At 45.2% G+C, this 23,852-nt stretch overlaps 1 protein-coding gene across 3 annotated transcripts in view; it reads left to right on the forward strand.

The window, feature by feature from the left end:
* Positions 1-2,014: 2,014 nt before the first annotated feature.
* MCOLN2 (mucolipin TRP cation channel 2) overlaps positions 2,015-23,852 on the forward strand; it is a 64,381-nt gene continuing 42,543 nt past the window's right edge. Inside the window, exon 1 of one of the 3 annotated variants that reach the window (XM_040360570.1) lies at positions 2,015-2,195. In XM_040360570.1, the coding sequence (XP_040216504.1) occupies positions 2,155-2,195 (41 nt within the window). In that variant the 5' untranslated portion in view covers positions 2,015-2,154. Of the gene's footprint in view, positions 2,196-6,841; positions 6,990-20,501; positions 20,614-23,852 lie in introns of those variants that run through there. The other 2 variants (XM_040360573.1, XM_040360572.1) reach the window with 2 other exon arrangements.

The following is a 23,852-nucleotide window of genomic DNA, read 5'->3' on the forward strand; positions in this document are numbered from 1 at the left end:
TTTTGAGATCGCACTGCGCATGCATTGGGCGGGAATCTAAGTTGACAGGGGAATCTGGATCTCTGAGTCTGGATCTATGGCTCTATGAGTCTGGATCTCTGAGTCTGGATCTATGGATCTATGAGTCTGGATCTATGGATCTATGAGTCTGGATCTCTGAGTCTGGATCTATGGATCTATGAGTCTGGATCTATGGATCTATGAGTCTGTTTACATTAGGCTACCTCTGATCTGTCATGTTTAGGTTTGGAAAAATGGAAAAGGATCCTTTTCTGTTTTTTTTTTTTCCTGGACCTGGCTGGACTTATAGGTAGACGAATGTAAACAAACACAAGTCCCTTTACCTCCTTCTGCCCATAGACCTGCATGGAGCGGACAGTTGCTCTTTAACTGCTTAAGGACCGCCCACTGTATATATACGTCGGCAGAATGCCACGGACAGGTATAATCATGTACCTGTACGTGGCCCTTCCGTGTGGTCGCGATCGTCTCACGGAGGTAAAGAGCAGGGAGATGCTTGTGTAAACTGACTAGTGACAATGACACTGATCTCAGCTTCGTGTACTCGGAGCGGAGATCAGTGTCATGTGACACAGAGCCCATCACCCCTACAGTAAGAAACACTATGCAGAGAACACTTAGGCTGCATTCACACCTGAGCGTAGGTCGTTCGGTCCTTTTTTCCAGCGGTTTTTTTCCGGCTTTTTGTCGCGCGCGTATTCATGCTTATTTGCGCGTTTGCATACAGCGTCGTCCGACGTTTTTGTACTTCAACGTTTTTTATTTTAGCCAATAGGATAAATGATCATCTTTTCATCACTTGTTGCTATGTTGGTAGATTTTTTTTATCTTCTGCCTGGGTGAAATGTTCTATTGATTAAAGCGACAAAACGCCCGTAGCAAACGCTCGTTGTCGCGCTAGTCGCTTGAATCAAGCGTTTCCATTACTTTCTATGGGAAATAGAAACGCTCAAAAACGCCCAAACCGCCCGATTCGCGCGACAAAACAGGGTCCGGAACTTGTTTGAGCTTCAGGTGTTCGGCGTCAGGCGTTTTGGAGTGGAGATGTGAACCATCTCCATAGGGAATAATGGATTATTTCCCCTCTAGCATTTTTGAGCGTCGCACTTCAGGCTACAAAATGCTCAGGTGTGAATGCAGCCTTAGACCCCATTCACACCTGAGCGACAGCCGCGTTCGGCGGTAGCGGCGTATTTTGCCGCGGGTGTGAAACTTTCAATTTTTTTTTTTTTCAAAAGTCTTCCCATTGCTGTCAATGGGAAAACGCCACTGTCGCCTGAAAAAAAGGGTCCGGGACTTTTTTTCAGGCGACAGGCGTTCGGCGTCTATGAGATGTGAACCATCTCCATAGACAGCAATGGGAATTCTCCCCTCTAGCGGCAGAAGCGTCCGGCGTCGGGCGTTTTGTCGCTCAGGTGTGAATGCAGCCTTAACCCCTTCACTGCCAGTGTCATTTTCACAGTAACAGTGCATTTTTATAGCACTGATCGCTGTGAAAATGACAATGCTCCCAAAAATGTGTCAAAAGTGTCCCATGTGTCCGCCATAATGTCGCAGTCACGAAAAAAAATCACTGATCGCCGCCATTACTAGTAACAAAAAAAAATGTATAAAAATGGCAAAAAAAATCCCCTCTTTTTTAAACGCTATAACTTTTGTGCAAACCAATGAATAAACACTTATTGCGATTTTTTTTTTTTTTTTTTACCAAAAATATGTAGAAGAATACGTATCGGCCTAAACTGAGGGAAAAAAATTAATTTATATATTTTTGGGGAATATTTATTATAGCAAAAAGTAAAAAAAAAGGATGCCAATTTTGAATGGGAGCCACGTCGCACGACCGCGCAATTGTCAGTTAAAGCAACGTAGTGCCGAATCGCAAAATGTGGCCTGGTCTTTGACCACCAAAATGGTCCGGGGCTGAAGTGGTTAAGAGAATTAAAACCTCACAGGAACCCAATGAGAGATCCTCCTCCTCCTCCTCTTCACCACTAATGAAACCTCCCACAAACCGACATTTACACCCTTCCATGGAAGCTGAAGTTATAATAACTGTCCTATTAGGCAGTGTGGTGCTCAGTCCATGTCAGTTCACAGGTCCCCCCTCCTCTGATCGCCCCTGATCCCCCTATGGAAATATCAATGAAGAGCGTTGGCTCTGTCCCTGCCAGGTGAGTGTGGATGGATTTTATAATCAATCAGCTCCACCAAAGTAATGAATGAATGAATGGAGTACTAACTTTCCAACTTAGAAATGTTTGTTTAAAAGTGTCAGTTCAGTAATATGTTTATGGCAACTGTCAATGCAGTCCGGATGCGTTGCAGATGCTTTTCTGCATGCGTGTTTTTGATGCATTTTTTTTTATACAGTCCAGTGCCTCCCCCTCCCCCCCATCTCTCATTTAAAATTAAGAAGAAAAAAAAAGAGAGAAGTAGGACATGCTGCATTTTTCCTGCACTGCATGGAACGCTGTAAGAAAGCATAAAAAAATGCACCAATGATGCACTGGAACACATGTGTTCTTATTTAAAATTAAGAAAAAAAAAAACACGTGTTCCAGTGCATGATTGGTGAATTTAAAAAAAAAAAATTATCTTTTTTTCTTTTTTTTAGAACTGACTGCACTGGTGTGTACTATGCCATTAAAAACCATATAGCCTACTTTTCATGCATTTTTGATGCAACAAAAAAAACAAAAACGCACTGGACTGCATGTGGTGTGAACGTAGCCAGGTACTACATCTATATATCTCCTTTCTTTTATGCAGCAAAAATAAAACCTACAGTTGAAGGTTTTATATCTTGTGTGGACATGGCGTTTGTGGTGCCATTAATAAAGGACACCACAAACGCAGCCAACAAACGTGCAGTAAAACGCAGGCAAAGCTCTACACAGAAAAAAAAAAGCACTGGACTGCACATGGTGTGAACTGGCCCTCATTGTTGGTATGTTTTGTAATTACAGTTTTGAAGGAAAAAAAATTGGGTCCGTTCACACCACATGCAGTCCAGTGCATTTTTTTTTCTGCATCAAAAATGCATGGAAAGTATGTTATATTGTTTTGAATTGCAAAGTACACACCAGTGCTTGCAGTTCCAGTTCTAGGGGAAAAAAAATTGTGAACTGGCCCTCATTGATGGTACGTTTTTGTTATTACAGTTTTAAAATTTTATTAGGGCCAGTTAATACCATAGACATGCAGTCCGGATGCGTTCCTGGTTCTTTTTTGCATGTGCGTTATTGATGCGATCCAGTGCTTTTTTTTTTTTTTTTTTCTCCTAACCCTACATAGAGACATGTGTGTTTTTGGTGCATTTTTTGATGCATTTTTTAGTGTTCCAGTGCAGGAAAAATGCAGCATATTCTTCTTTTTTTTTTTTTTTCCTGGAACGCACTGGACGCAAGTGGAAGCAGCTGAATTGAGTTTGTCACATGTGAAACAAGATTGCAGTGCTGTGTTTTTTTTTTTTTTTTACTCCAAGGAGCAGCCCACGTAAATGAAGAGGCGGGCTGTGGGCAGTGAATGACTTGGCCCAGAGATCACTGGAGTAAAAGAAAAAAACAGAGCAGTTTGGAGGATGTCCCAGCTCATCTTTATAGAGCAAACTGAAAGGTAGAAAATGTGTTTTGGAGCAAAGTTATTGAAAGGTACTGGCGATTGTTTTCTCCATCAGAAGGCCAGGGCCGCCATCAGGGGGGTACAGGCAGTACACCTGTAAGGGGCCCGGAGGTCCCCAGGGGCCCGGATGGCAACCTCCCTTTTTTTAATTTATTTTTTATTAAAAAAATTATATATTTTTTTTTTAATATATTTTTATTTTATTTATTTATTAAAGGGACAATTTTTCTTTAGGGGTCCGGAGATCCCCAGGGCCCTGGATGACAACACCCCTTTATTATAAAAAAAATATATATTTTTTATATATATATATATATATATATATATATATATATATATATATATATATATATATATATATATATATATATATATAAAAAATATAATTTTCTTTTTATTAAAGGGCCCAGCCAGAGGTCCCCAGGGCCCCGGATGGCTACCCCCCTTTTTTATATATATTTTTCTTTATTTTTTTGTAAAGGTGGCCCCCCCCCCCCCCCCCCTGGCTTCTCAATTCGTGGCAGCCTCCCTGCTTCTCAATTTCAGGAGGCAGCACCCCCCCCCCCCGGTTCTCTACTCCAGGGGGCCCATGCCTGAAGCTGTGTAAGGGGCCCCATAATTCCTGATGGCGGCCCTGCAGAAGGCTCTCTGTTTGGACACTAAGGCCCCTTTCACACCAAACCTCACAAACTGTCCTTCCATCCTACTGGTCAGCCTTGACTAGCACATGGTGGTGGAAGTTTTGCCATTTCAAGGAGTCTCACTCATCTTGTTGCATTACAGATTACTGTGTGTGACACTACATGCAAATTTGACTTCTGGAACAATATTTTGGTGAGAGAAAAGTTATTCTATCATAAGCACTACAATTTTTTTTATGTTGCTATAAAAACTTACTGCAAGGCACTGAAAATGCACGCACCTTGTACCCAAGGCCCCATTCACACGTGACGTGCGTAGGGCAGAACAAACATTTTGAATGGGCTGTCCTATGCCTGACAAACGCACCTTTTTTGGGCGTAGAGCTTTGCGCGTGTTTTACCGCACGTTTGTTGGCTGCGTTTATGGTGTCCTTAACAATTAATGGCACCACAATCGCGATGCGTGTTCTATATATGTGTAGCACTACCCCTGTAGGAGCGGCTGGTTTAGATTTTGTGGTTTTGCACGTTACCGCTAAGTTCGTTGTCCAGGGAAGGAAGTCTGTAGAAATTGCAATGTCCACACAAGATGTAAAACCTTCAACTGTAGGTTTTATTTTTGCTGCATAAAACTTGTGAAGGAAGGAGAGTATAGAGAGAAGGGGAGGGTTCCGGTACGCGGTACAGAATGCACAAAAAGTATTTAAAGTTCCAGTATTCACCACTCACTCCTGAGTGGATATTGCTCACACGGATAGACCGCTGTCACATGGCCTAGCAGCCGGAATGATACATGGACAGTATGGAAACCGTCTCTGCCACAGACCGTATGAGAACACAGGATGGATAGTCAGGAATCCTCTGCCACAGGATTTCAGTCCTGAACTTCCTGCCTTACAGCAAAAGCGCCTTTAAGCCAATCCGGCGGACTGTAAGACAAATTGCATAGTGGATCTCTTTCCTTAACAAGGTCACCAGGCCTATCCCGAGACATTAGCTTGCCTTGCTTTTTACCTCCAGGGTAGGTCCTTCCCTGGTTTCCTTCGCTAAGAAGCTTCCCCTGCTTGGATGGACAGCTTAGGATCCGGTGTAGAACCATAGGCCCCAGCCAGCATAGCTGGGCCTACCTGATAGGAATGCAGCCTCGGACCAACGTGGTCCCGGGGCTGGAATCACGCACACTCACCACGAGGCGAAGGCCCCCGAAAAACTGCGTCTGTCCCTTAAGTATCCCCTCCCAGCATGCACAGCAGGGCACCACTCCCACTGGGCTGCTGCCGAGAAGGGTCACCCAACACACCATGGTTCGCCCGAGTTCCAACATGGGCCTGAGATGGTAACGCCACCCAGTGTTGCCAACCTACCAGCTTACACCCGTAATTTACTGGCATTTCACAACAGTTACTAAATTACATTTTCTAGGTGCAAATTTCAGTATTTAGGCTACAAACAAGTATGCTATAAGAAGGGCAAATTATTTAGTCACATAACCCCCTGCCTCCATCCACCTTTGCCACCAACACCCTCTGCCTTCACCCCCCTCCCCTGGCCTCCAATCTCCCCCAGGCCCCCTGCCTCCAATCACCCCCTGTCACCCATCCCCCTCTGCGGTGCCACAATCTCTTCCCTGCCTCCAATCTCCCTGCGCACTTCCAAGCCGAACTGATCTCATCTATTTTTACTGGCACATTTCCTCAACCACGGACATTTACGAACGGGGGAAAAAAGTGCCCGTTTTTCCGAACTGTCCGTAAAAAATACGGACGGTTGGCAACGCTGACGCCACCTACAGGCAACAGGGGAAAACTCCCCCCTCCCCTCTTTTCTCGTCTTGGTGCCCCCCCTCTTTTCTCGTCTTGGTGCCCCCCCTTCCCCTCTTTTCTCGTCTTGGTGCCCCCCCCCCTTCCCCTCTTTTCTCGTCTTGGTGCCCCCCCCTTCCCCTCTTTTCTCGTCTCGGTGTTCTCCCCCCCCCCCCCCCTCTTTTCTCATCTTGGTGATCCCTTTACCCCCCCTCTTTTCTCGTAAGGTCCGTGTTCATCCGATCTTCCCATAGGGGAGAGCGGAGAAAAGACAGGGCGGTCCCTGCACAGTGTGCGGAGACCACCCTGTTATCCGCCGGCTCAGCGGGGATCAACGGAGCGATCCCCATGGAGCATACGGAGGCGGATCATTACTGATCCGCCCCGTGTGAAAGGGGCCTAACAAAAAAAGTATTGCTGAAGTCTTTTAATCAACCTCACTAGAGTGTTAACGGAGTGAGATCTCGTTCGGGGAAATCCAGAAACTGATTTTCTACTGCTAATGGCTCAGCAATGGCAGCACAAAGTGCCTTAGAGTGTCTTCATCTATTTTACCACATTCTGTATGGTGTGATGTGTGTGTGTGTGTGTGTGTGTGGTGTGTGTGTGTGTGTGTGTGGTGTGTGTGTGTGTGTGTGTGGTGTGTGTTTTTTTTGTTTTTTTACAGTGCGGTCTAAAATTTGGTGGCTTCTCTGAGATGTTGTGCAACTTCCCAGATGGTTGAGGGATGCCTATTAAATTTTAACCCTTGCAGTGACGATAGTCTTGTAATGAGTAAATCCTGTGTCACATGCTCTGGATTGGGGTAAAGTGTCAGCATTTCAGTAACTGAGCTCAGTGCAGCATCGGGAGCCGGTATCGGGAGGAGCCGACATCGCCCTTGTAGACTGGGGCCACCGAGAGGGTAAAGTGCTGATGGTTTAATAATGTTTCATATGTTGAAATGCTGAGGAAGTACATGTATATCACATGACACTATTGCTGCATGTCATCTTTTTTTTATTTTTAATTGTTTCTTGCATTATGCTCTTTCATTGACCTTAATGCAGGGGTTGACAAATTTGCTTGGAATCTAGGAGCCAGCTAAAAAAGTTAGGAGCCAGAAAACGCGCCCCGTCCCAACAAGCTTGCGCGCAGAAGCGAACACATACGTGAGCAGCGACCGTATATGTTAACAGTGTTCAAACCACACATGTGAGGTATCGCCGCGATTGTTAGAGCGAGAGCAATAATTCTAGCCCTAGACCTCCTCTGTAACTCAAAACATGCAACCTGTAGAATTTTTTTTAAACGTCGCCTATGGAGATTTTAAAGGGTAAAAGTTTGTCGCCATTCCACGAGCGGACGTAATTTTGAAACGTGACATGTTGGGTATCAATTTACTCGGCGTAACATTATCTTTCATAATATTAAAAAAAAATGGGGATAACTTTACTGTTGTCTTATTTTTTAATTAAAACAAGTGTAATTTTTTTTTCCCAAAAAAGTGTGCTTGTAAGACCGCTGCGCAAATACGGCGTGACAGAAAGTATTGCAATGATCGCCATTTTATTCTCTAGGGTGTTAGGATAAAAAATATATATAATGTTTGGGGGTTCTAATTAGAGGGAAGGAGATGGCAGTGAAAAATTACATTAGAATTGCTGTTTAACTTGTAATGCTTAACTTGTAATACCAACGGCCACCACCAGATGGCGCCAGCTTACACATCTGGTGGTAATGACTTGTAATACCAACGGCTCACCACCAGATGGCCCCCCTTCCAAACCAAGTCGCCAGGACCCTATTTCTAGTCGCCATGGCGACCTGGCGCCCAGGATTTGTCGAGCCCTGCCTTAATGGGTACGTTTGACAGGCGGTGCCACCTGTCAAACTTTGCAAGCTGAGTTAAAAATGCCATGGCTGTGAAGCAAACAATGCAATGACATGTGTAGAGCCCTGTCTGCCTCCAATAGTGGAATCCAGCTGGGTGGCCAGGAGGCAGTAAAATTGCAGCTCAACCACTGGTTTTTACCAGCTTCTAGCCACCCATTTACTGATGAGAGCACTTTGTATGCACTGTAATGATGTTTTTTAGAATGAAAGGGTCCGATTGTACTGGTGTAAGAGATTGCTCTGGCTTCTGCTTGCTTGCAGTTGGGATAAAGCAGAAGTCTGTAAACTAAAAGCTGAACTTGGGGCACAGTAAGGGGTTGTAAAGGTTTGTTTTTTTTATTTTCTAAAATATGTTCCTTTAAGCAAGTGCATTGTTGGTTCACTTACCTTTTCCTTCGATTTCCCTTCTAAATGTTTTTTTTCTTTGTCTGAATTTCTCACTTCCTGTTCCTCCTCGGTAAGCTGTTCTGGCTAACTAACCCCCAGCCAGATGATGGGGGCAAGCTTACAGGAAGTGAGAAATTCAGACAAAGAAAAAAAACATTTAGAAGGGAAATCGAAGGAAAAGGTAAGTGAACCAACAATGCACTAGCTTAAAGGAACCTATTTAGAAAATAAAAGACAAACCTTTACAACCCCTTTTAATAGCTGCAAAGGATATAAACCCACTTTGTGTGCCAAATGCCTTTGGAAAGTCTGATATAACCTTGTAAAGGAGCGGTGATATAATCATTGTGGTGTACAGAGCCTGAATGGAGCTGTGGGAGGGACCCAGCTGACTCCACCCACTACAAGCTGCCTGAAGAAAACTACAGGAGGGGGCGGAGATGAGACCAGTCACCCTGCACAAGGAGAGAGAGCAGCAGTGACCAGTCATAATTATGGCAAACACATAGAAGTCTAGGATTGGGCTAGTGGTAGGGCTGCACGATTCTGGTCAAAATGAGAATCGCGATTCTTTTGCTTAGACTAAAGATCACGATTCTCTCACGATTCTCAAAAATTGATAGCTAGAACCCCCCCAAATAAATAAACCTGTGATTTATTTGGAAATCTGAATATATAAAAAACAGACCAGTGATATGTCTATAATGTTAAAGACCATATAACTCCATTGAAAAAAGCGGAATCAAACTTTGATTCTGCTTTTTTCATAGGAGTTATATGGTCTTTAACAATATAGACATATCACTGGTCTGTTTTTTTATACATCAGAAGCAGTACCGCCGGCAACCACTGGGTGGCGCATTGATACACACAGTTGTATTAATCTTTCTCACAGTTCTGTACAACTGTGTATTTATGCGCCACCCAGTGGTTGCCGGCGGTACTGCTTCTGATGTATTAAAGCGGGAGTTCACCCAATTAGGTTTTTTTTTTCTCTTTTCCCCATAGCTGGATGCTCGTTTTGTCTAGGGGAATCATGTAGTTGTTTTAAAATATGAGCTGTACTTACCGTATACGAGATGCATCTTCTCTGACGCTTCCGGGTATGGGTCTTCGGGAGCGGGCGTTCCTTCTTGATTGACAGTCTTCCGAGAGGCTTCCGACGGTCGCATCCATCGCGTCACTCGTAGCCGAAAGAAGCCGAACGTCTGTGCGGCTCTAGCCTGCGCACCGACGTTCGGCTTCTTTCGGAAAATCGTGACGCGATGGATGCGACCGTCGAAAGACTGTCAATCAAGAAGGAACGCCCAGTCCCGCAGCCCATACCCGGAAGCGGCGGAGAAGATGCATCTCGTAAACGGTAAGTACAGATCATATTTTAAAACAACTAGCCGATTCCCCTAGACAAAACGAGCATCCATCTAAGGGGAAAATGTGTTCTCTATGGGTGAACCTCCGCTTTAATCTTTCTCAGTTCTGTACATCAGAAGCAGTACCCCCGGCAACCACTGGGTGGCGCATGAATACACACAGTTGTACAGAACTGTGAGAAAGATTAATACAACTGTGTGTATCAATGCGCCACTCAGTGGTTGCCGGCGGTACTGCTTCTGCGGCATTTGTGTTCCACGCTGGTTACGTGGAATGGCGGTGACACATAAAAATCGTGGGTCATCCCGCGGGGAGATCGTGGGCGGGGAGAATCGAGATCGCAATTCTCCCCGCGATTAAACGTGCAGCTCTAGCTAGTGGGCTACTCTGATATTCTTCTCTCCTACTGATGCAACGCACTCCGAAGTCATCACATACGATGTAGGACCAGCAGTGCCTAATGGGGACTCAAGTGGTTTGCGTCTAGAACTGTGCAATTTTGTTTCGTTCTGAATTTGTTTTTTTAACAAATTTCAACAAATTAGTTCATTCGGAAACATCCGAATTAACAAACTCGTTTTAACAAATTTTTCCGACTATTCGAAAATCTGAACTAATAACCTATTGGAATCTCCTTTCAAAATTGGCTGTTACTGAACTTAACGAATACAAATTTATTCGAGGTTACAAATTATCTGAAATAACGAATGCAACAAAACAAATTAATAATAAATAACAATAATAAAAACTTTTCATTATTCGTTCCGTTCCCTGTGTTTAGATGTGGCATTCGCTATTTCGGGGGAGCCCCACCTAGTACTTGAAGTGGGTCTGTTTCGGCAGACCCTCCAGAGAAAGGGGTCCGTCTGGTTTCGGCCAGATGGACCAAGTGTAAAGTACTCTTGTCCCTGTCTGGAGCTTAATGCCCCGGGGGATTCGGGGCAAGGCCTTATGATTTTAGAGGGCTTGTGTACACCCGTTGCACGTTTTTGTGTCGCCTCTTTATGTGTGTGCACATTTTTTTTTTTTTTGGCAGCGGGTAAAGTTTGAGTGTGTTTCACACGCCATGGGCTTTCAATATATAAAAAAAAAAAATGGCTATTTCGGATAATTCGTAACTTCAGATACATTCATATTATGTTCACTAACAGACAAATTTGAAAGGAAATTCCTATCATTTAACCACTTCCCGACCGCCGCATGTATATGTACGTCCACAGAATGGCATGTACAGGCAAATGGGTGTACAGGTACGTCCTTGCCTTGTCGAGGGTCCGATCGGGACCCCCCCCACCCGCTACATGCGGCGGTCGGATACCCGCGGGGAGCGATCCGGGACGACGGCGCGGCTATTCGTTTATAGCCGCTCCGTCGCGATCGATATATATGGAGACATCGATCGATGACGTCAGTCCTACAGCCACCCCCCCCCTACAGTTGTAAACACACACTAGGTGAACCCTAACTCCTTCAGCGCCCCCTGTGGTTAACTCCCAAACTGCAACTGTCATTTTCACAATGCAATTTAAATGCATTTTTTGCTGTGAAAATGACAATGGTCCCAAAAATGTGTCAAAATTGTCCGAAGTGTCCGCCATAATGTCGCAGTCACGAAAAAAATCGCTGATCGCCGCTATTGGTAGTAAAAAATTTTTTTTTTATAAAAATGCAATAAAACTATCCCCTATTTTGTAAACACTATAAATTTTGCGCAAACCAATCGATAAACGCCTATTGCGATTTTTTTTTTTTTTTTTACCAAAAATAGGTAGAAGAATACGTATCGGCCTAAACTGAGGAAAAAAAAATTGTTATATATGTTTTTGGGGGATATTTATTATAGCAAAAAGTAAAAAATATTGAATTTTTTTCAAAATTGTCGCTCTATTTTTGTTTATAACGCAAAAAATAAAAACCGCAGAGGTGATCAAATACCACCAAAAGAAAGCTCTATTTGTGGGGAAAAAAGGACGCCAATTTTGTTTGGGAGCCACGTCGCACGACCGCGCAATTGTCTGTTAAAGCGACGCAGTGCCGAATCGCAAAACCTGGCCTGGGCATTTAGCTGCCTAAAGGTTTGGGGCTTAAGTGGTTAATGAACTTAACGAATACAAATTTATTCGAGGTTACAAATGATCTGAAATAACGAATGGAACAAAACAAATTAATAATAAATAACAATAATAAAAACTTTTTATTATTCGTTCGGTTCCCTGTGTTTAGATGTGGCATTCGCTATTTCGGGGGAGCCCCACCTAGTACTTGGGGTGGGTCTGTTTCGGCAGACCCTCCAGAGCAGACCTGGGCAAACTACGGCCCGCGGGCCGTATACGGCCCGGCGGACCTTTTAATCCGGCCCCCACCCGCCGCCGCCGAAATCGCCGCCGCCGCGGCGGGGAACATTATAGACAGCGTTCGTTTGAACAGCTGTTTTCCCCGCCGCGTATAGACACTCCCCCTTGGACGGATCTGTCCAATCGCGAGCAAGGGGGAGTCACATAGACACTCCCCCTTGCTCGCGATTGGACAGATCCATCCAAGGGGGAGTGTCTATGCGCAGCGGGGAAAACAGCTGTTCAAACGAACGCTGTCTGTAATGTTCCCTGCCGCGGTGATAACAGTAGGCAGGGCCCTATCAGCTGCATAGAGGGGCCCGGCCAGCATTACAGCTCATTGCTGCATTAAATAAAAACAAAAAAATAAAGCTTGGTAAACCTCTCCCCCGCTCCTCCTTGTGTTATGGAGCGGGGTTATACCATTTTCCTGGGCAATGTCAGGTCAACAGAGGGGCCCAGGTGCTCACAGAGAAGAAACTATTTCTTCATTTTCGGGAGCGGATGTATATGCAGCAGTTCACTACTCACTGAATTAGTTCCGGCCGGCGGAGTGATACTATGATTCAGGTGCTGAGATGCAAGGAGGCTGACATGAAGGAGAGCCTGGCTGCAGTGGACACAGTGAGTAAAGAATAAAGCATAGAGTCCTCACTGTGTCCTTAGAATAGAACTCAGCAGGTTATCATTAGCATTACAATAGTCTTCACAGGCAGCACAGTTATGTAAGTAGGGACTCTATCATGGCTCTGTGTCTCCTAGCTGCTGACTTTGTTATGGCTGTGCTGTGTTACAGTCTGTTATATACAGTACAGCCATAAGTTAACAAAGTCAGCAAACAGCCATGTCACATCCAACCATGATAGAGCCCCTGCTTACTGTGCTGCCTGTGATGATGATTGTAATGCTACTTCAGTTGGGGGGAGCAGTAAACATGTGCAGTGGAGCTGCATTTTACCCCCATCACTGCAGCAATGATCAGATATAATTTTTTTAGCCCCAGTGATTCGGCAGAAAGTAAAAAAGAGGACCTGTCATGGCTCTGCTATCACGAGGGATGTTATTAATTTCTTGTGAAAGCAAAAAAACAAAAACAAATGAAACTTACAATGTAATTTTATTAACAAAATGCTTACGCGCAATTGCGAACGCACATGTTGGCCCCCGCACGCACGTGTAAACAGCAACAAACCTGCCTTTTGTTTTATAACGGGGTTAGGGGTGGGGTCAAAGGTGTGGTCGAAGGGGGCCCCGTCAGGTAGGCTGTACGGGGCCCCAAAATTTCTAACAGCGGCCCTGGATACAAGGCAGGGGCGGGAGGGGTCACTGTGCCCATCACACGCAGCCACTTGTGCCAACACATGCAGCCACTTGTGCCAACACATACAGCCACTTGTGCCAACACATGCAGCCACTTGTGCCAACACACGCAGCCACTGTGCCACCATAAATTGTCGCCACTGTGCCCATCAAACGCAGCCACTGTGCCCATCAAACGCAGCCACTGTGCCAATCACACGCAGCCACTGTGCCCATCAAACGCAGCCACTGTGCCACCATAAATTGTCGCCACTGTGCCCATCAAACGCAGCCACTGTGCCAATCACACGCAGCCACTGTGCAATCAATTGTTGCCACTGTTCCCAAACACAGCCACTGTGCCAACACACGCAGTCACTGTGCCATCAATTGTTGCCACTGTGCCCATCACACGCAGCCACTGTGCCATCAATTGTCGCCACTGTGCCATCACATGCAGCCACTGTTTAATCAATTGTTATTGATTAAACAGTGGCTGCCTGTCCCCAGCGTCTGTCCCCCCCCCCTGTGTCATGTCCCCAGCGTCTGTCCCCCTCCTGTGTCATGTCCCCAGCGTCTCTCCCCCTCCTGTGTCATGTCCCCAGCCTCTGTCCCCCTCCTGTGCCATGTCCCCAGCCTCTGTCCCCCTCCTGTGCCATGTCCCCAGCGTCTGTCCCCCTCCTGTGCCATGTCCCCCAGCGTCTGTCCCCCTCCTGTGCCATGTCCCCAGCGTCTGTCCCCCTCCTGTGCCATGTCCCCAGCGTCTGTCCCCCTCCTGTGCCATGTCCCCAGCGTCTGTCCCCCTCCTGTGCCATGTCCCCAGCGTCTGTCCCCCTCCTGTGCCATGTCCCCAGCGTCTGTCCCCCTCCTGTGCCATGTCCCCAGCGTCTGTCCCCCTCCTGTGCCATGTCCCCAGCGTCTGTCCCCCTCCTGTGTCATGTCCCCAGCCTCTGTCCCCCTCCTGTGTCATGTCCCCAGCCTCTGTCCCCCTCCTGTGCCATGTCCCCAGCGTCTGTCCCCCTCCTGTGCCATGTCCCCCAGTGTCTGTCCCCCTCCTGTGTCATGTCCCCAGCGTCTGTCCCCCTCCTGTGTCATGTCCCCAGCGTCTGTCCCCCTCCTGTGTCATGTCCCCAGCGTCTGCCCCCCTCCTGTGTCATGTCCCCAGCGTCTGTCCCCCTCCTGTGTCATGTCCCCAGCCTCTGTCCCCCTCCTGTGTCATGTCCCCAGCCTCTGTCCCCCTCCTGTGTCATGTCCCCAGCCTCTGTCCCCCTCCTGTGTCATGTCCCCAGCCTCTGTCCCCCTCCTGTGTCATGTCCCCAGCCTCTGTCCCCCTCCTGTGTCATGTCCCCAGCCTCTGTCCCCCTCCTGTGTCATGTCCCCAGCCTCTGTCCCCCTCCTGTGCCATGTCCCCAGCCTCTGTCCCCCTCCTGTGCCATGTCCCCAGCCACTGTCCCCCTCCTGTGCCATGTCCCCAGCCACTGTCCCCCTCCTGTGTCATGTCCCCAGCCTCTGTCCCCCTCCTGTGTCATGTCCCCAGCCTCTGTCCCCCTCCTGTGTCATGTCCCCAGCCTCTGTCCCCCTCCTGTGTCATGTCCCCAGCCTCTGTCCCCCTCCTGTGCCATGTCCCCAGCCTCTGTCCCCCTCCTGTGCCATGTCTATAACAAGTACTCGTACCAGTTGTCCAACAATGATATTTACTGCTTTTTATAAAGAAATACAATTGATTTTATACAGTATTGAGTTTAGCCTTTTGGCCCGGCCCTCCAAAATATTTTTAGTTTCTCATGTGGCCCCATCGAAAAAATAATTGCCCACCCCTGCTCCAGAGAAAGGGGTCCGTCTGGTTTGAGCCAGATGGACCAAGTGTAAAGTACCCTTGTCCCTGTCTGGAGCTTAATGCCCCGGGGGATTCAGGGCAAGGCCTTATGTACACCCGTTGCACGTTTTTGTGTCGCCTCTTTATGTGTGTGCACATTTTTTTTGGCAGCGGGTAAAGTTTGAGTGTGTTTCACACGCCATGGGCTTTCAATATATAAAAAAAAAAAAAAAAAAATGGCTATTTCGGATAATTCGTAAGTTCAGATAAATTCATATTATGTTCACTAACAGACAAATTTGAAAGGAAATTCCTATAATTTAAAGTGGTTGTAAACTAGACATGTGCACTACAGAAAAATGTTGTTTTGTTTCATTCGTTTTTTAGCTTTTTTTTTTTTTTTTTTTTCGGAAATTCGAAGATTCGAAATTAACAAATTTTGTCATAATTCGTTAAACGAATTCGGAACTGAACAAATTGCACATGTCTATTGTAAACCCTGTACAACCGCTTTTACCTACAGGTAAGGCTATATTAACCGTTTCCTGACCGGCTCGTGCAGATAAACTGCGTCAGAATGGCTCTCCTGGGCAAAATCTCATATGGGTACATCCTTCTCTCAAGTGGAATGGAATTTGTAGTCCCATGGAGGTGGGGAAATGCTCACACATACTGTGTAGGGAGGGCTGGTCATATAAAGTAAAAGGCTCTGTGCTGTTACAGGGCTGCCATGACTGACCTGACCCCTGTCTAGAAATACTTATTGTCTGGCACACTGATTTAAGGGGGAACTCTGCAGAATCTGGGGTAAAGGGGAACGCTGATGTAAGTGGGATCTCTGGACTCTGTGATAACCAGATGCCCCCCTACATCCCAGTCTGCAAAGATCCCCTCTGTGTCAGAGTCCCCATCCCCCCCGTTACAGTGTATATAAAGATGACGCCAGAGTCCACAGCGTTCTTTAGATCAGATTTCCCAGTGTGAAGGGGAACTCTGTGGATTCCGATGTAAGGAGGGCTCTCTGGGAACTCTAAGGCCGCGTACACACGGTCGTTCCAAACCGATGAGAATGGTCCGACGGGCCATTTCCATCGGTTCACCGCTGAAGTGGCCTAATGGTCTGATGTGCGTACACACCATCGTTCCAAAAACGATCGGGTCAAAACGCAGTGACGTCAAACACACGACGTGCTGAATAAAACGAAGTTCAATGCTTCCAAGCATGCGTCGACTTGATTCTGAGCATGCGCGGGTTTTGAACTGATGCTTTCTGTACTAACCATCGGTTTGGACCGATTGGGCAGCGGTCCATCGGTTTGGTTTTGAAGCATGTTTTAAAATTTTGGACCGAAGGACAACAGACCGATGGGCTATACACACGGTCGGTTTGGACCGATGAAACTGAACCTCGGTCCATTCTCATCGGTTTTGTCCGACCGTGTGTACGCGGCCTAAGGGGGGAGCTGTGATATAAGATGTAATGCTATGGACTCTGGTGTAAGGGGTAATTAAAGTGCTTGACTTGTAGTTTTGTTAGCTGTTTTTTTTTTTTTAAGGTTATCTGAAAGATGGGTTTCAAATGTTTTGACAGGGGCGCAGTTTCAGTGCGCGCCATTTTCACTAGATACGCCTCTGCCCTAGGGACTCCAGAAAGAGGCGTTCGGGGGCCACTCTGTGCAAAACGGGCTGCACAGTGGAGGTGAGTATGACATGTTTGTAATTAAAAAAAAAAAAATCGAACCTTTAGGCTCCATGCACACTGAAGGTGATAAACTGTAGTTTATTGGCGTTTTGTCATTTTTTTTTTTTAAAGCCCATAAACTGAACTCTGTTAACCTATGTGCCCATGCATACCTGGGCGTTTTTTAATGTTAATGAGCTTTGGATTTTATTGGCTTTTTTCTGAACGCCCGAAATTTGCATTCAAAGTGCAGTTTTTCGGGCGGGAAAAAACACAAACGATCAAACGTTGGTGCCAGCTTTTTTTTAGCCTTTAATTTTTTTATTTTTTATCCATTAAAAAAAAAAAAAAAAAAAAAGCTACACTGATTAAAGCTATTGCAAAAACATGAAAAAACGTTGAAAAGCTCCCTGCAAAGCTACTGGCATTTTTTTTTAGCTTCAGTGTGCATGGAGCCTTAGTGTCACTTTAACCTACCCCCCCCCCCTTTTTTTTTTTTTTTTTTTACAAAAAGTATGTGGAAGAATACGTATCGGCCTAAACCGAGGATAAAAATATATATAAAAAAAAAAAATTAAATTGGGATATTATTATAACAAAAAGTAAAAAATATTGTGTTTTTTTTTTTCCAAAATTTTCTGTCTTTTTTTGTTTATAGCGCAAAAAATAAAAATCGCAGAGATGATCAAATACCACCAAAAGAAAATTTGTGTGAAAAAAATGATAAAAATATAATTTGGGTACAGTGTTGTATGATCGCGCAATTGTTGTTCAAAATGCGTCAGCGCTGAAAATTGGTCTGGGCACGAAGGGGGTTTAAGTGCCCAGTAATGAAGTGGTTAAAGCATTAGGGGACATGGGTAACCACTTATATTGGAAGGCTTTCTGAAGATCTGTTCTTTTTAAAAATGTAAAGTGGGTGTCCCTTAGATACAGAAGAGACTTTGTTCAGACTCCATTGGCCAGTCATCTTCTGTTTCCAGTGAGTTCTCCAACCTGCATTTATAATATCTACGTTGCATTTACACAAGATGCCTCTTTATTCTTTGCCATCAGAGCAGCGCCTTTTTGTTTGCATTAGAGGGCGGCGAGGAGAAGAGGAGCCACATCAGAACACGGTGGGCATACTGGTGCCTTTCATCTGCCCGAGTATCTATAAATCACAACCACACATACCTGGGAGCCCAGCTATTCCCAACAGAATCCCTTCTATTAGAGGCTCACTGTGAGGCCTACAATTACAAAACATGGCAGATTACTGTCTATATATAAATCCCTAAATAAAACCCATTAATGCCCTTTTTAATTTTATTTCCTTGCAGTGGGGGTCATTTGCTCTGTGTAGTCAATGACTTGTCATCCTAGAAAATGATGTCTGTGCCAATTCTGTCCACTAAATCACAAGTGACGGCACAGCCCACCGACTCAATTCCCTGTCCACATTTTTTTTTTTCCTCTACTTATTTTTTTGCCTTTTATTATTTTTTTGGAAAATGTGGGGACACATAAGGGTCTGTTGTATGATCAGTTTAGATGAGTTACTCTTTAAAGTGTGCCTGCCTTTGAAGTAGATTTAAGCCCATTCAGTAAAATCACATATAAACCTTAACGTGATACTGTCACAAAAATTTCTGAAGCTTCATTGAAGCGGAGGTCCGCTGATTTATTAAAAAAAAAAAAAATACTGCTGGCTTTTAAAATAAGAACACTTACCTGTCCAGGGCGCTCACAATGTCGGCACCCGAATCCGATCTAGCTCTCGGGTGCTACCACCACCATCTTCAATAAGGGAATCATCGGGTTGCTCGAGTGTCTATGCCCGGAAGTGGGAGCAAAATACCTGGATTTTATTTGGGTACAGCGTCGTAAAAGTAACGCAGTGCCATATCGCAAAAAATGGCCTGTTCAGGAAGCGGGTCTGAAGTTGTTACATTTTTATATTTTTGTAAAGAGGGGGGGACCTGGGGAAATTGCCCCTTTTTATATAAAGCTGGCAGTTGTCAGGGGACACTGTTAAAGCCCCTCCACTCCCTTATGTTGCCTACCACCACTTTTAAACTTTTTTTTTTTTTTTTTTTAGCTGGTTGTGTCAAGGAATATGAATACAAAACGTCTGCAGAGTAAAGTAGTTTAAAAATAGGCCAAAGCTGCTCTGCTGGTCTATGTTGGACAAACACATATATAAGCTTATTGCAGTGGTCTCAAAGTACTCGCCCGCGGGCCATTTGCGGCCGGGAACCGGTTATAAATGGCCTGCAGGCAGGGCGGAGGGTGTTGCGGAAGTGGGGGGGGAGTAGATTTCCTTCACATGCAGAGTAGCGCAGGAAGCGTCTCTGTCATAAGTTCACTTCTCTGTCTCACGCTGCGGCTGCTCCCTGCCCCCCGGCGGCCCCCCCCACTCTCTTCTCGTCCATCCCCATTTGCCCTTTGATATCACCTGGGATGGACGAGAAGAGAGGGGGGGGGGGGGCGGGTAGCAGCCGCAGCGTGAGACCGAGAAGTGAACTTATGACAGAGACGCTTCCTGCGCTACTCTGCATGTGAAGAAAAAAGACAACAAGTAAACGCTGACCTGTACCCCATGTGCCCCATGTGCCCTGATTGTGCCCCATGTGCCCTGATTGTGCCCCATGTGCCCTGATTGTGCCCCATGTGCCCTGATTGTGCCCCATGTGCCCTGATTGTGCCCCATGTGCCCTGATTGTGCCCTGATTGTGCCCCATGTGCCCTGATTGTGCCCCCATGTGCCCTGATTGTGCCCCCATGTACCCTGATTGTGCCCCCATGTGCTCTGATGCGCCCCATGTACCCTGATGTGCCCCATGTGCTCTGATGTGCCCCATGTACCCTGATGTGGCTGATGTGCCGCATGTACCCTAATGTGCCCCGATTGTGCCCCATGTACCCTGCTGTACTGGGCTCTGTACCCTGATGTGGCCTGATGTGCTGTGCCCTGTACCCTGATGTGCTGGGCTTTGTACCCTGATGTGTGCTGTGCCCTGTACCCTAATGTGCTGGCTCTGTGACCTGATGTGCTGTGCCCTGATGGTGAGTGGTTAGTGTGTAGTGGTTAGTGTGTAGTGGTTAGTGTGTAGTGGTTAGTGGGGTATGTAGTGGTTAGTGGGGTATGTAGTGGTTAGTGGGGTATGTAGTGGTTAGTGGGGTATGTAGTGGTTAGTGGGGTATGTAGTGGTTAGTGGGGTATGTAGTGGTTAGTGGGGTATGTAGTGGTCAGGGTTAATAATGCCCCCCATGGGATATGAAAACTTTTTTTAACCAAAAACATGTAGCATAATACATATTGGCCTAAATTTATAAAGACTTTTTTTGAGGTGTGTGTGTGTGTGTGTATATATATATATATATATATATATATATATATAGCAGAACGTAAAAAAAAAAATTTATTTATTTATTTATTTACATTTTATATGTGAGTGAGCTGACCGGCAAAACAATGGACGTGTGCAATGATTGCTAGAAAGACAAACAGAAATGGCAGACGGCTTGTCTCTGCGGAATATCCGGGTTGGTGTATTTATGTACACTGTAGTTTACCTTTGCACAGAATGTAATCTTTCAAGTCCTTCTGCCAACCCTTTGGCCTCGTGAGGCTGTTTGTTCCTTCCCAGTCTCATATCCTGGCTATGGGTGAAATCTGCTGTACAAACACCTGGACTCTCACAGACGGAGAACACGACAAGTTTTCCTCCCAATGATCCTCTCCCCAGTTCCCGATCCTGAAGATGGATATGCTGTTTGTGGAGTAAGTGTAAAAGTGTCCGCATACCTATTGATATGGTCTTTCAATCAATTATTAAACATGATTAAAATAATTGAATCGAATAAGAATCGTAAACCACTGAACTTTTTTTTTTTTTTTTTTTTTTTTTTGATCGCTTTTTTTTGGCAAGTTGATTGGCTTTGGCCTAATTTTCTCGGTCTAATGAATATAATAATGTGTCAGAAAACAAATATATAGATGATCCTTTTTTTTTTTTTTTTTTGTGATTGTATTGTCAGTTGATACTATATGCGTGCAGTGTTTTGATTTTATTTCATAATGAATCTCGTTGTTTGTGATCACAAATAGATACATGCATAGGTGTGCGCAGCCTATGGCATTAGGGTGTGCACACCAAATCTCAAGCACACACATGTGTGTAATATACCGTATATGGCAGTGGGCAAGTCAGTAGGGCTTTGTCAGCAGGGCAGAGATTGGTGTCAGTGTCTTTATTTGTATTATTATTATTATTCTTTTACAATTTTATTTTTATTATTTTTTATATATATATATATATATATATATATATATATATATATATATATATATATATATATATATATATATATATATATATATATATATATATATATATATATATATATATATATATATATATATATATATATATATATATATATATATATATATTTTTAGGAGTCCTGTTGGGGGGCTTTGGTGAAATATCAGTGGTCTAAACAGACCCCTGATGTCCAACTTTTGAGACAGAGAAAGGGACTGAGGACAGAGATTCCCCAGTCCCTTTCTCTGCAGCCAGGCAGCAGGGGGAATCTGCACAGTACAGGGTGATTAGGGTGTGCCCAGGCACACCTTACACCCTATGTGCGCACGCCTATGGATACATGTATGATCACCATTAGATCTAATCATAGTTTAAAGGTCTTGTCTGCCAACTTGCAGGGCAATGGCAATGTTGCACCGGCAGCTTCCTTGTTGGCAAGAGATTCTGTAGCGTTTCAGCCTGTAAGATTTCCATGCTATAGCAGCAGATCAGTGGTCTCTTCGATCCTGCCACTGTTGATTTTTTACTAACGTGATTGGCGAAAGTGCATTGGTCCTTAACCACTTCAATACAGGGCACTCCCCCCTCCTTCCTGCCCAGGACAATCTTTGCACTTTGGCAATCATGCAGTTCTTAACACAAATCGAGCTTTCTTTTGGTGGTATTTTATCACCACTTTCTCGGTTTAGGCTGATATTTATTCCTCTATGTATTTTTGGTAAAAAACCGCAATAACCGTGTATTGATTGGTTTGCGCAAAAGTTATATTGTCTACAAAATAGGGGATAGATTTATGGCATTATTATTATTATTATTATGTAGTGCTACCCCCAGAGGAGCCGCTGATTCGATTTGGGATTGGCGTATTTAAGTTAACTCTTCACTGTGTCTAGGGGTGATGGTGGTGTTGAGAGCAATAACAGAATGTCCAGGACCGTTGGTTGACATTTTCGAATGCTTTATTTTCCCAGTCAAACACGACCAACATGTAACTTGAGGTAGACAGGATAGGTTGGTGAAGGTAGAGCAACTTCATAGTATCAGGCTATGGATAGTAAAGGCAATCCTGCCCTTTAGCAATAATATTTGTATGCGTCGCCACTCCCGCCGGAGTGGGTGAAATGCCCCTGGACAGACCTCACAGGCCTGGCAGCCAGAGCGCCACTTAAAGCTTCTGGGAAAGGAAACAAGTCTCTGCCACAGACTTGGCTCTAATTTAGATTTGGATGTCCAGATGAGACCTCTGCCACAGGCCTAGTGCTTGGAAGTTAGGACGGTAGAGCAAATCCTCCCAGTGTGTCTTTGGGGGTCACCGACTGACAGCTTGAATGTCAGTCGGTGAAGTGGGGACCCAGTAAGTCACTGGGGCCCCTTTGCAGCATCGGTTGCTCCGGGCTATGAGAGCCCAGAGTCAGGAACTCCGCGTAGCACGTGACCCCGGCCTTGTAGGCCATAGTGGTGGGGCCCGTGATGTGCGCACACCCTTAAGGTGGGTGCCGCACCTGGAACCCGCGAAGAATCCCGAACAGCCTCCGCCACATAAATACTCCTCCCCAGCATGCCCCGCGAGGGAAAACCCCTCCAATTGGCTGCTGGGAATAAGCGGCTCTGGCGCCACCTGCCGTCCAGAGATGAGACTGCATCTCTGGGGCACAGACTGACCCACAGAACAATACAGATTTGGCGACAGCCAAATTTAACAAAATCAAGGAATGGAAGCAACATAACTCTCCCATTCTCCCACTAAATGAAAGCATAGCACCTGTACGAAAGTACACAGGTGCTATTATTATTATTATTATTTTTCACTAGTAATGGCAGTAATCTGGGTGATTCTTTTTTCTTTTTATCCAGACTGCGACATGGGCGGACACATCGGACACTTTTGGTGTTATTTTGGGACCATTGTCATTTATACAGTGATCATAAATAAAAATAAAAATGCACTGATTACTGTGTAAATGACACTGGCAGGGAAGGAATAAACCACTAGGGGGCGAGGAAGGGGTTAAGGGTGTCCTAGGGAGTGATTCTAACTGTGTGGGGGCTGGGCTACCTGTGACACAACATTGATCACTGCCCATGATAACAGGGAGCAGTAGATCAGTGTCCTGTCACAAGGCAGAACCGGTAAATGCCTTGTTTACACAGGCATCTCCCTGTTCTGCAGCTCCGTGACACGATCACGGGATACCGGCGGACATCGAGTCCACGGGTCTTGTGGGAATGGTCACGGAGCACGCTGCAGGGGCGCGCACCCGCACGGTGGCAAATTCAAAGGTACGTCCCTTTGCACAGTCGTGCCATTCTGACGATGTAAATGTTCGTGCGGCGGTCGGCAAGTGGTTTAAAGATGCAGAAAATGGTGTGAACCTATGGAGAATCCTATTCTCATTTCCATTTATACCTAATAGACACTTTACTTGGTCCAAGTGTTATAGGATAGAACACTCTGTATATACACATGTAGACTGGAAACCCACTAAAAACCAAATTTTATTTGCTGAGGAGATATTCCATATGAGCGAGGAGTATTTATAATAATATTATCGTGGTTTTTAAATGCCATACATAATAAATATTGTGAAGGACTTTTTATTGGATGTATTGTGTTAGGGGAGTATTGAGTCTCTATAGCCAAGTGTGTTGAGTAGGGATGAGCTTCGTATTCGAGTCAAATTACAAACGTTATGGG

The sequence above is a fragment of the Rana temporaria genome, chromosome 7, assembly GCF_905171775.1.
Source record: "Rana temporaria chromosome 7, aRanTem1.1, whole genome shotgun sequence".
NCBI lineage: Eukaryota > Metazoa > Chordata > Amphibia > Anura > Ranidae > Rana > Rana temporaria.